The following is a 15,573-nucleotide window of genomic DNA, read 5'->3' as shown; positions in this document are numbered from 1 at the left end:
GTTGGTTCACCTACTCCTTTGTAGTTACCAGAGATAGAGGGGTTGCTGGGGTGTAGCTGAGAGCAGGGTTTACTAGCCTTTTCTGCTAATCTAAAACCTGTTGTACTGTCTCTGATTCAACCAAGGCCTTGTCAGTTAGGTTAGGATACGCATGATCTTTGATAAAATCAGAAGGTAAGGCACACAGTGGTTGAGGGTAAGGATAGATGATCTAAAGCCACTGAATTACCTTGGCTTGTCACTCGCAGTGTGAACACTCTCAGCCTAGATCTAAGAAGGGAAATGCTTTTAGTTTAAACTGACATATAACTTTGTTTTACAACTATAAAAGACAGAGAGCACACAGACTAACCACTGACTGGCTCAGTTTGGCCTCCTTCCTCCACCTCTGTAAAATGGAGACCACCTCCAAGATGGCATGCAAAGAAGTATTAATGTGGCTAGAGAGACTGTAGGTAACACCGTATGGTATTGATACACACGTGGGTTGAAACATCCCATGGTGTTGACAGCAATGTTTATGCATTCAGGCCAGGGCTGCTAATACTCTGAGTGCTGCCTCATACCAGGTGTTATTGTAGATCCAGAAACAGGACTTGACAATTCCCCTTGATCCCTTGAAGTCTGATGTACATCTGGATCAAGTATATCTATGTTCATATTGCTAGTATTTATACTCTCGGAGGTTTTGATCTTTCAAAGTACATGAAGAGTATGAATTAGTGGGCAGGGAAGTGGTAAAGATTGGTGCTTGTCTATAAATCTAGCTGCTGGAGCTTGCAGATCTCAGCCAACATTTAATTGCTGCAGTTGCTCTAGAGTAAGTATTTTTATGTGTATAAATCTTGTCTGCTTCTATCCCAGGGTGAGTTTTGATGAGGGAAGATCCTGGAGTAAATACAGTTTCACATCAACACCACTTTTTGTGGATGGATCCCTTGTAGACCCTGGCATAGAGACCCAGATAATGACGTAAGTATAGCCGTTCTTTTTCTAAAATGTGATAGCAGAAGGGGTGCATGGTGATCCCCGAGTGCATGGTGAGCCTCACGGTGTGCAGTGCAGTGTTGGGTAGCTAAACATGTCGTGTTGTATGAAGGCATGGTGTTGTTTTGTTGTTTTTGCTGATGGTCACAGACCCAGGTGAAGTGTCCATGCATCACATGGCAAAGACTGTGGAGCCACAATCTTCCCAGTGGTGGCAGAGGGTATAATGAGGAGAGATGATCTCAAGCTACAGCTTGAGAGTTCAGATGAGACAGTAGGAAAAATTTCTTCTCTGGCAGATGGTGTAGCCCTGGTCAGGTTACCAAGAAGTTGTGGTATCACCATCCCTGGAAGTTTTCAAGCCTTGGCTAGATGAAGCAACATGTGCCCTGATCACCTGTTGGTGACAGTCTGTCTTGAACAAAAAGCTTGAACTAGTGACATCCTGAGGTCTCTGCTCATAACTGCTGCTGAGATTGTGATCCTTAGATCTGACAGCTGAGGGACTGTAGTGCTCTTCAGAGGCCAGAGATCTGTGTGGTTGCACCTAATGTCAGTTCTGTGCTTGCTCCAGCTGTGAAGCTTGACTGTCTTTTGAGATATTGCTGCTGGGTATGAATATCCCCAAACCTTGTTGCTTGCTGTCTGCATTGTGGACTATAAATCTGGTTTCAGCTCAAGCTAAAGGTGTTCTCAGTGTGCATATGCAGAGCCACGCTCAGAATAACTTTCCTGGTGTGGAGTGTAGTATGCTATGATTCACCCACACCATTGGAGAAGAGCCTGGGCTGGCACTGAAGATGCTTAGAACTTCCTCTTCCCAGGAGTGCTGAAGTGCTGGGTAAGACTGGTGGAACTGGTGGTATAGTGTTGGCCCAAAAACTGGCCAGGATCTGAGTTTAACAACCAGAGGAGAGAGGGAACTTTTTTCAGTTCAAAGGCAACTTCAAAGAGTTGTCTGAGCTTTGCGAAAAGCAGATCAGAGCACTCTGTCCTGGGTTTCTGAACAAAGTAAGGACTAGATACATTGTTGCTTGATGAGATGCTTCCTACAAGTATTTTCTCTGAACTGGCGGAAACAGCTTTCTGAAAAGGATCAGAAAGCAAGGTGTCTAAGATACCTTAGACTGAGGCACTCTTGCAAACTCTTCTCTGCAGAGGCATGAAGGAGTGCCTTTGGTTAATCACATCAGGCACTGTTGCAGCCCTCCAACTCAGGGACAAGAGTTATACTATCAATTTTGCCTTGCAGTGGGTGTGCTTTTCCTGCTTTCTGCACCTGCCCCTGAAGCTCCTGCAGATTTTCACTACTTGCAAGAGAAGAGATATTCAAGCCCAGTGTATTTTCTTCTAGGCATCAGTCTATCTGCCTACTTACATGGCAGAAATGCAGAGGTGGATTTCATTGCAAGTTTTACAGGTAGTGACAGAGAGAAGACTGCTGAGTATGCTTGTCACCAGTTTCTGAGGAAGCTTGGATCAAATAACAATTGTGTGTTGGACATTTCTGCTGGTGATTTGAATTTATTCCAAGTGGGTTGCTTGATCTGTGTTTCTATGCCTTTCAAAAACCAGACCTACAGCAGCCTTGTAGAAGCAGAAGCGACTCTATGGTGAGGAGAGTCCTGTACCTGCAGCAGAGTTCAGCTTAGCTGCAAGAAAGGGAGCAGGGGGAAATCCCCTTCTTGCAGACGGTTATTTGAGTTGGCATCTTTGCCATCTATGCAATGACAGATGAAGTGTGCTGTAGTCCTGGGAAGGTGTAGCCAAATCCTGTATAGCCCATCTATGTCTCCTGTGCTGAAGTGTCCTAGGAAGTCCAGGCTTAGGCAATTGTGGTCAACCTTTCTGCCTATAAAGCAGAGGAGCTGCACACTTAGGTTTGCTTCCCAGATGGTGCTGGGGCAGAAGGAGACAGCCTCTGAGTCTCTGTCACAGACAGCTGCTGAGATTTTTATCGAAGTGAAGGTTGCATCAATTCTGGTAGGGTTGCTAGTTTCTCCTTTACTTCAAAACCATGCCCTGGATTTTGTCTTTCTCTTCATAGAAGTGGAGTACTTGTTTGTGTAGAAGAATATATCTGTGCATCTGCTGCCTTGCTATCTGCAAATATTGCCCCTTTTTTTGCAAGGAGCAAAACACAACAGTGTATCATAAACCCATGAGCCTTTTCACAAGTCTGCTGTGAGCATCCTGTTGGGAAAATCTATGCCGGATCTCAGGCAAATATTAGATCCTGCATTCTGTGCATTCTACAGTTGTTTTGTTTTGTTTTTTCCAAATGCAGCAATAACATGTCACTTTCTGTGTTGGTTAAGAGGGTGTTTTTCTGTGAAATCCTTTGTGCAATGCACAATGTGCATTGCTTTCCAACCACACACACATGCAGAGACACAGATCTGAGCTCTAGTAAATCTGCACATCAGCACCTTCACTGAAATCAATGGAGCTAATAATTTTCATCTAGCTGTGGACTTAACCCATTTACTTTATAAATCAATGCTGTTTTCTTTTGAGATTAAGATGCATTTAAAATCTAAGGTTATTGTTACTTATTTCTTTGTAGTCTTGTGATGGAGAATGTAGGAAGAGAGTTATCTTGCTGAATATTGTGTATCAGCTTTGTTGAGAGTTGACTCTCTTTTGAAATCTTTGCAGGCGTATTGTTATTGCTTTTGTTATTGGTATTGTTTTTATTATTACTGTCATCATTTGCAATTTTTAAGACTATTCTTAATAGTCTGTAAAAGCCACATAAAGAAATTTCACATGGTAATTGCCATAAACGTTTAGAAAAATTTCTATCCACAGCATTAAAGGAACTGATGAGGAAAGAGACTATTTATAAAGCCCTTCTGTAAACCATTTCTATGCAGATCACTTGGGTATTTCTTGCAGTGAGAATTTCAGTGGTCTCATCTGTAGGGACACTGTAAGATCATGCTGAGCTTGTGGAAGCTTTGGCTGAGAAGAAATATGCATTTCTGTTGCTACTGGCCATTCTATGAACCAAGATAAAACACTGGTTTGGAGGTATGTGTAATTTGGTTTTGCAGGTAGAAATGCCAATGATTTCAACAAGCTGATGAAGGAGCACAACAGTTTGGGTTCAGCATATCCCAGCTGAGTATGGGATCAGTGGAAGCTCCTAGAGTAGAAGCAGGGCTGAGGCAGAGAGACCAAGGCTGTGAGCTCATACTTGTGTAGATTAGTAGCTTTTACAGGTTTCTCTTTCATCCTGGAAAACACAAAATATTTCATCTACTAGTCTTGTCTGATTCCTTTTAGAGAAAGTGTGTTCCATTGATTTGCATCAAAGTGGTCCGTGTTCCACCACTTCCAAAAAATAATATTCTAAGGGGAATGTGTATTAAATAGTCATTATACTCCAACTATTAGTTACATACTGCATTATTAACAATATTATCATAATACTATCTTATTAAAATCAGTATATCAGTAGAATTACTATTATTCCCAACCTTCATTTTGTGGCACATCCTGTGAGTGGGCTCTCTGGGCTGTAGGAAGCAGCAAGAGTTTTAGCACAGAATATCATACCACTTCATGGCTGTTATGTGAGCAGTTGCAGTAGCTGTCTGTATTGTATGAGCATCCCAGGATTTTTGGATCTTTGGTGCTTTGTGCTGTATATATGTGTCCTAAGATAGCCCTAAAGAACTTACCAGTATGGTAAAATCTGCAGATTTTCATGGTAAGGGCATGATGTGATTCTGAGTATCTTAGTGTACTTTGAATTGGGAGAAGTTTTTAGTGATTAGTTGAACAAGATATCTTGCAGAGGTCTGTTCCAACTTAAGTTATTATTTGATTTGGTGATTCATATGACTATAAGGATGCAGGAATTATTTCCTTAAAAGCATAGCTGAAGTGTTTTGTAGTTTTGTGACACACAGGGAAGTACCACGAGACTGTGTGAGCTGGTCTGACTTGGAGCTACTGCCTAAGCAAGCTGAATCAACTCTCCCTTCCTCCATTCCTGGCTGATCATCCACTTCTGCAGTTCCTTTCACCATGATTTTGACACTCAGATCATCTGACAAAATGGTCAGTTCAGCTCCCTTAGTGTCACAGCATGTTGAGAGATGTGTACCAAAGTACATCATAGTGTTTTGGTGCAGGTGTGAGGAAAACAGCTGGAGAATACAAAGGGTCCTTTAGGGAATCAACTCAAATGCATAAGGGTGATGGGTTAGGCATATTCTTAGGAGACCCAATGAGTGTTTAGAAAGCACTAGTCTTTTTGAAATCTACAGTTTACTAACTTCTGTCCTGTAGCTCTCACTGGCAAGTAGTTCTTTAATTATTTCACTTTCTAATGAGTCCAATCTAACTTCTGACAAGCCATCAGAACAGCGTGTTACTTGCTTCAGGTTGTCTACCAGGGAAAAGGAATCAGATTGTATTCTCCTTCTAGCTTACTGTGATATATCCAAACAGAAGTAGTATTTGTTTGAAAGAGTTGCTGGTCTGTACCATTCAAATCAGAGACAAGATGGTTCTGGGGGTCCAGAGAAGGGCTGTCTGTTGTTTCAGGTCTGACTTATAATTATTACTTTTGCCACTTCATCTTCTGTGCTAAGCATCTCTCCAAACCTACATAAAGAGAAATAACCTTTTTGCTTCACAGCCCTGTAGAGGTTTGCTGTCATTTTAGTTGACTCATTATACAAGTGTGTGTGCAGACACTCATTTATAGATGGGGATCATTAAGTTTGTCTGTGCTGATAAATACATAGTTATATAGACACACCTACACATATGTATATAAATATGGATGTGTTTCTATATATGTATACTTAATTATCCATATGTATGTGTGTATGAATTTTTGAGCATTAATGTTTTCAGTGAGAGGATTTAATACAAGCTGGTCTGCCAGCATTGCTGTGACTGCTCCCCTTGGCTGTGTGTATGTTAGAAAACCTTCCTGGTTGTAAATTAGTAGGTTATGAGCCCTGGCCCTATCTTACACCACCTTGTTTACACGACCATGAAGCTTTACCAGAGATGAAGCAGGAACGTTTCCTTCTAGTAGACCTGTAAAATTACTGGCAGCCCATTACTGGGTGGGAGAAGAGCAGGGCAGAATGAATAAGTAATGGAAACTGTTGGAAAAGGTGACATGGAGGCTAGGAGAGGGTTGAGGTGAGAAAGAGTATTAAAAGCACAGGTCATACAGAGTCAGACCAGAGGTTCTTCTAGCTCAGTTCTATGCTCCAGCAGTGGCAAGTAGAGGATGCTAAAAATAACTATTAAAAAAAATTAATTACTCCCTAGTACATTTTTCTCAATTACAGAGATTTACGGATAAGGGAATTTCTTGGCCAAACATAGGAACCTGTGTATTTTTCATTAATTCATATTTTTTCCTATTTTTGAGGGTTTTTTTCCCCTAAATCTCTTAAAAAATTTAGCAGTGGCATTTTTGTATGGCCAGGAGTTCCACGAGTTAACTCTTATTCTGAAGAACTGACTGATGGGAGACATCAGCAGAGCATGTACCAGGTATGAAGGCAACGTGGGCAGATTCTGATTAGCACTCAGCAGTGATTTAGTAGATTAAGTCTGAGAGAGGACCAACAGCTCTCAGGGCCCCAAGGTCCCCCCGAATTTCAAAATTATGTGGGAGCCAAGAGTAATTTTCCTGTCACTTTCTGATAAGATTACTATCATCTTTTGTGCTTAAGCAAGGCAACATTCACTTTCTTCTGCTTAAGTCTTGCTGTCACATTGAAAAGCTGACACAGGAAAGAAAATTACAGGCTGACACAAGGTCCTTGAAAGATTCTGCCCCTTTGATTAGGGGTGGGGAGCTGTGGATCTACCACCTCTGAGTAGCTGTGCTGAGACACATAAGGTAAAAACAGAGAGGTGATAGAAAATGGGGCCTTTGCTGGAATGTGGTCAGAGGGGCTGGCCCTCTTCCTGCTGGGCCAACCTTTGGCCTCTGTAGCTGGCACCCCTGCTAGCAATCTCGGCGAATGAGAGAAGAGGTGAGTGGAAGGCAGAAAGATCAAGAGATTGCTTCTCCTAGAAGGAATTCTAGGTTCTTGTCCAACATACATAAAGAAGAGACACAGTGTTCCTCAATTCTTGTGGCCTGGCAGAGGCCTTCAAACTCTCCTGCCATCAGTCTGGTCTCTTTTTTGCTTCACTCTGCTTGAGAAAAAAAACAAAACCAAAACCCAACAAACTTCTGCTGCTGCTGAGCTCAATAGAGGATTTGGTGAAGAGGGAATCCGAGGAAAGATTTCACTAGAGGTCTGTAGAAAGCTAAATCCAACTTGCAGCTTCTGGTGCAGAAAACAACAGAGCGATCATGTACAGGGGCTGTTGTGGTGAAGGATTCTGAACTCCATCCTTATTTATCTTCTTTTGGAAACCAGAGCTGGTCAGCCAGCCTGTGCATGCTCTCAGGCCTCCCAAAACTATCAGCTTTTTGAGAGATTGGAGGGCAGCTTTCGAAACCTGTTTGATCCAAGTTGTGTAGGTACCATTAAATACCTAGAAAGGACTGGTAGGTTTTGATTGTTATCCCCACAATGGTTTTATCTCGCATTGCAGTTTCCCTTTCTTTTTATGTTCATTGCAATATCTGTTTATGGTGCAACCAGCTTTATTATTGACTATGAAATTCACCCCAAGGCTCTGATGTATCCTTGTGAGTTCACTGCACTGTCCTCACTCATGGGGCTGTGCAAATTGCAGAGTGTAAACCTATATAAGCGCTCTTCGGAATGGGATCCGCGGATTAAAATGTATCTGTGAAAATAATGACTGGTCATAGAAAGACAAGTAAAATTTAGAACTTGATCTGAGAACAAAAATTACAGATATGGTTTTTTAAGTTAGGAAGTGAAAATGATTGAGAGGACATTGGCATTTGCTATGAGAGCTGCATTCCTATATCATCTGATCTAATTTCAAAACCTTCTGGTAGTAGTGAATAGCTGGGACTTTGCAAGAAAATGATCAATCTGCTAATGCCATCAAGTGACTTTAAAATGGACAAGAAAATGTGTGTTATAGGAATTCCCATTTTATCCCAGCAGATGATCAGTTTATACCCTGGAGTAAGACAGTTGATTACCCATATCATTTTCTCCATTTGCAAGACTGAAAAACATTATTAACGATCACAGATTAATCAGTGTCACTTCCTCCTCCCATCTCCCTCCCTGCCAGAGGAGTATTTTATTCGTTAGCCTTTGGATTGCTGCATGAATTCACCTGAGCAGCCCACAGAGGCAAAATATTGATTGTGCCTGCTGATACTTGCTATATGAGCTGAGGTCTTTCTGTGACACTTGAATAGACAAAGCAGGTGGTGAGAATATCTGCTTACAGTAATCTTTCTCAGACAGCATTGTGTGATTTATTGGACCTTAGGAGAAGGATGTTTGGACCTGAGATCTGTTCCCAGCAGTAGTGCCATGTCCGCAGAAGATTCCTGGCAGAAACTATGCCATTGGGCTCTGTGGCATGTATTTTCTATCTTTGGCTTTCTGGGGCAAATGTTACTCTCCTTGGAGTGCTATTTATGGACAGTAGATCAAGTATTATGCTAAAGAAATCCACATTGTTAGTTGTATTCTGCAGATAGGGAAATTGAGGCAGAACAAGGGATGTGCTCATGGCCAGTCGCTCAGCAGCCTGTCATGGGGAGATCCTGGCATTCAATCAGGTCTCCTGAGTCCCATATGAGTACTTCTGTGCAGACTTCTCCTATTCCTTGGGGGAGGGTGATGCTGAGTCATGTCTGCAGTGCTCAGGTGAGGTGATGGACAGTGTGTGCAGGGAAAAGGTCTAGAGAAAGTTGTGCTGGCTGGAGGCTTTTATTCACTAAAAAAAGCCCTTACAGAAGGAGCCAGAATGAGCAGCAGGCTGATACTTGATTTCTTTTCCGTAAGTAAAAGTACAAAGGTTGCCTGACGACAATAAAATCCAGATATTCTCATCTAGAGGCTAATGGGTTTTGTTAATTGTGCTTTTGTGAGGACAGATGGATTATAGATCCTGTGCTGTCCTCTTGCTAGCCGCTGGGCTGGGCTGTATGAAGCTCTCAGGCCAGATGCGGTTGCCCAGCCAGGGCCAGGGTGCTGTGCACACATACATTCCTCAGAGAGACTGAGAACCATGTGGCCTCAGCACCTTTTCAGCTCAGCCTGGCCCTGATCCTGCACAGGGCTTTTCTGAGAGCTGGGAAGGCTCAGTGCTGGGCTGGCTGCAGAGTTCACCCTAACAGATTTTTCATCATTTGGCTACAGTAAGTGAAGAGCAGCTCTCTAGAGCAGCCGTACTATAGTCTGAGGCATCTCACATAGTTTAGGTAGTGCTAGAAGCCTTTATTTCTGAGGAGAGCTTGCCCTAATTTGATCATTGTACATGGTTTTCATGTTTCATGATCCCTTTTACCCAAATCTGTGACAATTTCCCCACTATAACTAGTCAGCCACCTCCTCATGCCATTGCCCAGACAGGTACAGATGTCATCATCCCCTCTTCTGGACCTTCTTCTCTCTGATACCCCATGCCACACAAAGTTTGTCACCCTGATCCACCACAAACTGTCCCTCTCACATGTGTTTGGATCTTTCATGTTCTGAGAAATGGCTTACACATCTGGTTAGAAATGTGCTGATTCACAGGATGAACAATGGAAACAACTGGATATGCTGTGTTATCCAGCTTCTGGCAACAGGGCAGCACCTGCATCTGTTGGAACCATAGACCCATTAGTGGAAGGTTGCTGATACCTGCCAGTATCTTTTCCAGAAGAGGCAGGCAGCATATTCGGGTTTCAAAGCTGTCAGAAACTGGTTGTCTTTCATGAGTGCTTAGAAGAAGAGAGAGAACTCTACTGAAAAACAGCATTAAAAATGAATGTGCTTTCCCATCCCCCTTCCCAGGTGTCTCACACTCCCTTTCATGTTTCTGGGACTTCTTTTGAAGCAATTGTCATGTAAAGTGGTTTGGAAACATTGGCAATAAATTTTTTAGAGACCAGATTTCAAAAGGTTTGGTTTGTCATTCAGTAAGTTTTTATTTTGATACAACTTGGTATTTAAATTTAAAAAAACCCACAAAAAACCAACCAAAAATAAATGCCAGTCTCCCCTTTTGCCTTGTGCATTTTTTGTTTAGCTAATGGAGAAATCAAGTCCAAGCTGTAGGGCTGCTTTGTGATTATACATTCTGCAGGTCATTTACTAATTGCACTTGGTATTACTTACTAACTAAAAGATCGTGCTGTACCATGTCATTTGCAGTGGTTTTCTTATTCTGCTGGTTCTTTAAAGGAAGTGCCCATTGAGCTGATGCATAATCCAGAGACTGTTTTCCAAAGCTGAGGGAAAAGAGTCTGCTATGATTGTACTGCAGGATTTTTATTGCAAGATATATCCTTTTTTCTCTGTATTCACAGAGGCTCTGTCCCTGTCCCATCCACCCCTCCTGACCTGGAATCCAACAATGGTGCAGCTTTCCATGACCAGTTCAATATGGATTGCTAGTCAGTCAATTTGGCCACCCTTTGAATTTATTTTCTGTGGAGAATGTCCATGTCATGATATGCAGTTTCACTTGTAGGTGGAGACAAACCACTTCCTTCAGTTTTCATCTGCATGGGAAATTCCGTGAAATTCTCATTTGACCCATCCCCTTGCGAAACAGAGAACAGACAAAGATTTTCTTGAACAAATTTGTCATCATGCAAGCTGCTATCTGCTGTTTGTACATTCTTGGTAGTTTGACTGCTGCTGTTTTCATTCCCTCTGAATAGCTGCAGTGGAACAAGGCCTTGTATCTCAGATGGTCAATGGAAATGACACTAATTTGCACCAGTCTGCATCCAAATGAGTGGTGTATTTTATTTGGAAGGAAATGCATGTCTTCTTTCTAGAAAAAAAATTGCAATTTTTCTTACTCTCTAGCCACAGATACAAGTACACCAGCACTGAATCGTCACCTAGTTGCCCTAGGGCTACTGTTCCTAGTTAACAGGTCAGCCAAAAGCAACTGAATTAAAGGCTCCAAAGTGGCTCCTAAACACCATATTTATTGTTTGGGGAAAAAAATATACAGTGTTTTTTTGTTGGCAATTGCCTGCCTTTCTAGTGCTGTCTTTCATCTTTTATGTTTCCTTTGTTTCCAGTCTCTTGCTCCCTGCATCATCTTGCCAGTCATGAGACTGTGTAACTCTCCCTCTCCCTCTTCCATTCCCTAATTGCTGAGCTGTGTCTCTTTCAATTAGGTTCTGCTTCCCTGTCTCAGCCCCTTTCCATCCAATTTCCATGTAACCGGTGACCTCCTTTAACGCTAATTCAATCTAAATCCTAATAAAAAACAATTGGAAGGTTACGCAGCCCATTTGGTTTTCTCTAAAGCAATGATTTATGTTTAAATCATGGGGAGATAGCTCGTCTCTCACTCCCCATTCATAAAACCTAACCCTGCTGGCACAATTTGCAGCTGTTCCATTGCTGCTTGTATGTTTTTGGCCCTAAGAGCTCAGCCAGCACATAGAAGCTAGTCTTGCTTTACTGCTACGTTCTCATACACAGATGGCTTCAGATCCAGATTTTGTAACAGACCCTCTTTTTTTTTGTGCGATCATCAGCATTTTCTTTTATTGTCTCAAAAGCTATAAATGTCAACAAGTGCGGGAGGTACATTTATGTACAAAGTCCTTCCCTAAGTGTGTGTGCACTGAGCCAGGATCTCTAACATAGGCTCACCATTTCCCCGGCTACTGCAGGAGCAGGGGAGCCTGGCTAGTGGGGAGAAAAATCCAAACCAAATCAAGGCAATTGGGGAAGTGAGGGAACCTTGTACAGAGATAGAGTTGATTCTCAATGAGACCTAATATGTTTGGCTGGAGAATGGCTGCTCCTGCTAGGCCATTCCCTCACCTCGGGTCTGTGTTACCCAGTGCTCTGGATTAGAGGAAATGGCAGCAACTGGTTTGTGTTGCCTCCATGTATTCATGCCATGTTGATGCTGAATTAATAATTTCTCGTGCAGCCTGAGGCACCGGGGTATAAAGTACAACAACCACCAGCAAACCCCAACTCAGATCTGGCTAGGCTGCTTAGCTCCATGTCAGTGCTGGTTGTATAAGTGCCAGAATAAGACTTGCAAAAGAGCTCTATTCTCCAGACTTGCCAAGAGCCAAAATGAAAATGAAGAGCTTAGACATACACAAGCTTTACCTGGCAACTGCTCAGGACACATCTATGTGTCATGCCCAAAAGTTAAATTGCTTTAGAGTTGATGAGAGCAGACCAGCCAAATTTCAATAGCTCTGCTCCTTGACTTTTGCACTGATAGGGTCTAAGCTGATGCTGCTTGGACCTGCCCAGGGTGACTCGTGGTCAGCCCACCTGATACCTATCCTAGCTGCTTGTGGAGAACTCTCCGGACTGTGCAGTGCTACTACACTGAGGGTGGTGTTGACCAAGCCCTGCTCATGAAATGGCACTGGTGAGACTTGCTGGGAAGAGAGGTTGGCCTTGGCTACTTACTTAGACCTTAACATTGCAGCAGTAGCAACACGTGCTTCTATAGCAAGCACCTTCAGTCGTGGTGAATTAACCATTTAGTGCTCCTGCAGCTGTGATTGCCCAGATCTAGGGCTCCCCCTGGTTTTGCTGAGATTACTTCATCATCTCCAGGGGACTAGAAAAAAACCCACCACACCAGTTTCCCTTCCAGGAGGTGGTTCTTCCAGACAGTGCTTCATAGCACTTCATGGGACCTCCCATTAAACAGTTACTTCTGACACTACCTGTTAGAGGCATAGATATAAATAAAGAGGGATTTTAACTAGAATCAGAGGGTATTCTGGCTGGACTTTTTCCCTCTCTCCTTTCCCACAATAGAAGTGCAGATTCAGGTCAGCTGAAACATTTACTGATTTGGGTGATTTTACTATTGGGGTTTTTTTGCTAGCTAAGACACTTCCTCTGCAAGCAGTTTTCTTTTACAATAAAAGGGGGGGAAATGCAAAATCGGTTTCAGGCTTTTCTAAATGAAACAGTCTATTTATGATGGCACTGCATTTAGCTTTTCCTTCAGCATTCTCAATTAAAGGATATATGTGTGTCTCTAGTCTTCTGTTGACCCATCCATCTATCTGCTTGCGTAGTTCATCTCAAAAGGTGCTGTCTTAATTTTTTGTTTATTTGTTTTTAGATGTTTTAAATGCTAAAAACTTAAACACTGTATTCTAATAGGGCCTAATCTTGTTAAAAATCTGACTTCAGAGGCCCCCAGGGTACTTTGTGAGAAGCAAAATTAGATACATTTTCATCATTCTCATCTCCATGATGTCCAGTGAAGGACAAATGCTTCAGAAAAGAGGGTACATTTGATGTAGTGAAGATGACCTTATCAGCTGCTTCCTTCCTTTGTATCTTCAGCCATCTGTCTCACTGATGGGCACAGCTGAGGACAGGAGGTGTTACCTGAGGCTTTGACCGTTATCTCCTGTTACGTGCAAAGGAGCTAGGCTGACTAGTGAAGATAAAAGTCTTCCATCTATATCCAGACCAGCCAAGGACAGACACCTTCAATGCATGCTTACTCTGTATAATATCCTGCCAGTTTACTTCAGATATGATAGAAGACGACTTGTTTTAGGCATGAGAAGACATTTCTATTTCCACGCTTGGGCAGCTCGTCTGAAACTGTCAACAGGGATGGATCCAGATGGATACAGCAGATGCCTTTCCTGTGAACAATACAGGAACTAATACTTGAGAAGATCTATTTCTCATACCCTAGGCAGGGACAGAGATTGAATCTATGGACCAGAGATGGATGAGATGTTATCTTGTGACCCTCAATTCGTTCTGTTGACCTGTCAGGAATGAGCAGTACTGAATTACATAAAAAGCAAAACTATTGACAATGCAAGGAATGATAAGGCAAAAGCAATGCAATTTGACAAAAGAACACTGTAAATGTAATAAGGCTTTTAAGAGGTTTCTGTACCAAGGTTATCTAGTCAGTATATACTACACTTCTAAGTTATTGTGTATTTAAAAAATTATGAAAGTTATAATGATAGCAACATTACCAGTCACCCTTTCCAAAAATTCCAAAAAGGAATCTGTAAATATTTCAGAATTGTTTTCCAAATTCCTAGTAATTTTTTTTCAAATTAATATTATCCATCCTCGGCAATGGAAGCCCTGTCTTATGTCTCTAAATAAGGGATTGGGAAGTATTTTCTGCCTTCTTAGCAATGGTTTCACTGTGAGTTATAGATAGAGACAGTTGAGAAGACGCTGTCCTATTAGCTAAAATTTTATGTGGAGTTGTAACTGCTTACTTGGAGGGACAGAATGAAATCTATCCTGTCTAAAGCCTGTAAATTACCATTCCATGGCTTAGGTTGGAGAACCTTTGTTAAATTGAGCTTAGTCAGAAAACTGCCTCTGTCTAAATGCCATCTGAGCTCTTGTATTTATTGTTTCTCAAGGACTTCTAGAACAGACTACTTAGATGGAAAAAAATCAAAACATTATTTTTCTGTCTCTTTGCCAGAGTTGGACCTTGAAAACCCAGCTCTCTTCTTTTGTCTTCTACCCTTGCAACAAGCAATTAAGAGCTTTAAGTTAGAACATTCTAGACAATGTTATAGAGGCAAAATTCGTAGTATATTGTCCCCTTTTCCCCTATGTCATTTTGATAGTTTAGCTATACTTATTTAAAAAATCCACCTCCCTAATTTAGTGAGCAGAAATAGAAAATGAGAAACAGGTACATGGAAATCAGTTAAGAGAAATGAGATGGTATGTTCAAAGAAATGTCAGGACTCATCAGTTCAGTTGGGAAAAATTAACTCCCACTAATCCCTTTTTCCAGCTCTTTCCCTAAGATTTGTTTTGTTTCTGAAAGAGGCTAAAAAAAACCCAACTAACTTCCCAAGGAAAGCTGTTTCAGACTCCAGTGAGGTCCCACAAATAACACAGCACTCTTTTCCATTCCTTATGTTTTCTTCCTCTCCTAGAAGTTTCAAATGCATAACAGAATCATCCTGAAGTGTAACATAACCTTCATCATCTTGGTTGGTCCATTAGAAAGTGCTGTAGGTATCCGAGTTGCATTTGTTCTTGGTGAGCAGTGTTCACAGGGTGTGTTTGCCTGCTAGTTGTTCTGCATAGGAGCAGCTCTTATCTCTGAAATTTGCACTGCAGTGGTTGATCAGGCTTAAGAAGCTTTTTATTAGCAAGAGGGAGGAAAGTTACTACTTTAAAAATCAGGTGACCCAGAACCATCTCTGCAGCACAGAGGAAAACATCCTTCTCTGTTCACACTCCTATAATTACATTTAGTGTAGTATTGTTTCAGTCTAAATTATAGCAATTATATACAAAGATCTGCTTTGAAATAATTTAATTAAAAGTAGCTAATGCTCTGTGCTTTTGGAATGCTAATATATTGCTTTATACTTAGGAAACCTTGTTTTTTCTATTAATTATTATCATAGAGAATTTCAATGGCAGAGGGTTTTGGGTATTTTTTTTAGCTTGTTTTAATAGATTGAAAATGCAAGTG

At 41.7% G+C, this 15,573-nt stretch overlaps 1 protein-coding gene across 1 annotated transcript in view; it reads left to right on the top strand.

The window, feature by feature from the left end:
- Window positions 1–15,573, top strand: part of SORCS3 (sortilin related VPS10 domain containing receptor 3) — a 279,339-nt gene that overhangs the window by 223,437 nt on the left and 40,329 nt on the right. Inside the window, exon 14 of the mRNA XM_051619113.1 lies at window positions 865–972. Within this exon, the coding sequence (XP_051475073.1) occupies window positions 865–972 (108 nt within the window). The remainder of the gene's footprint in view (window positions 1–864; window positions 973–15,573) is intronic.

The sequence above is a fragment of the Apus apus genome, chromosome 4, assembly GCF_020740795.1.
Source record: "Apus apus isolate bApuApu2 chromosome 4, bApuApu2.pri.cur, whole genome shotgun sequence".
NCBI classification, from domain to species: Eukaryota; Metazoa; Chordata; class Aves; order Apodiformes; family Apodidae; genus Apus; species Apus apus.
The sequence above is the reverse complement of the archived record's forward strand: the minus strand, read 5'-3'. Positions and strand labels throughout refer to the sequence as shown.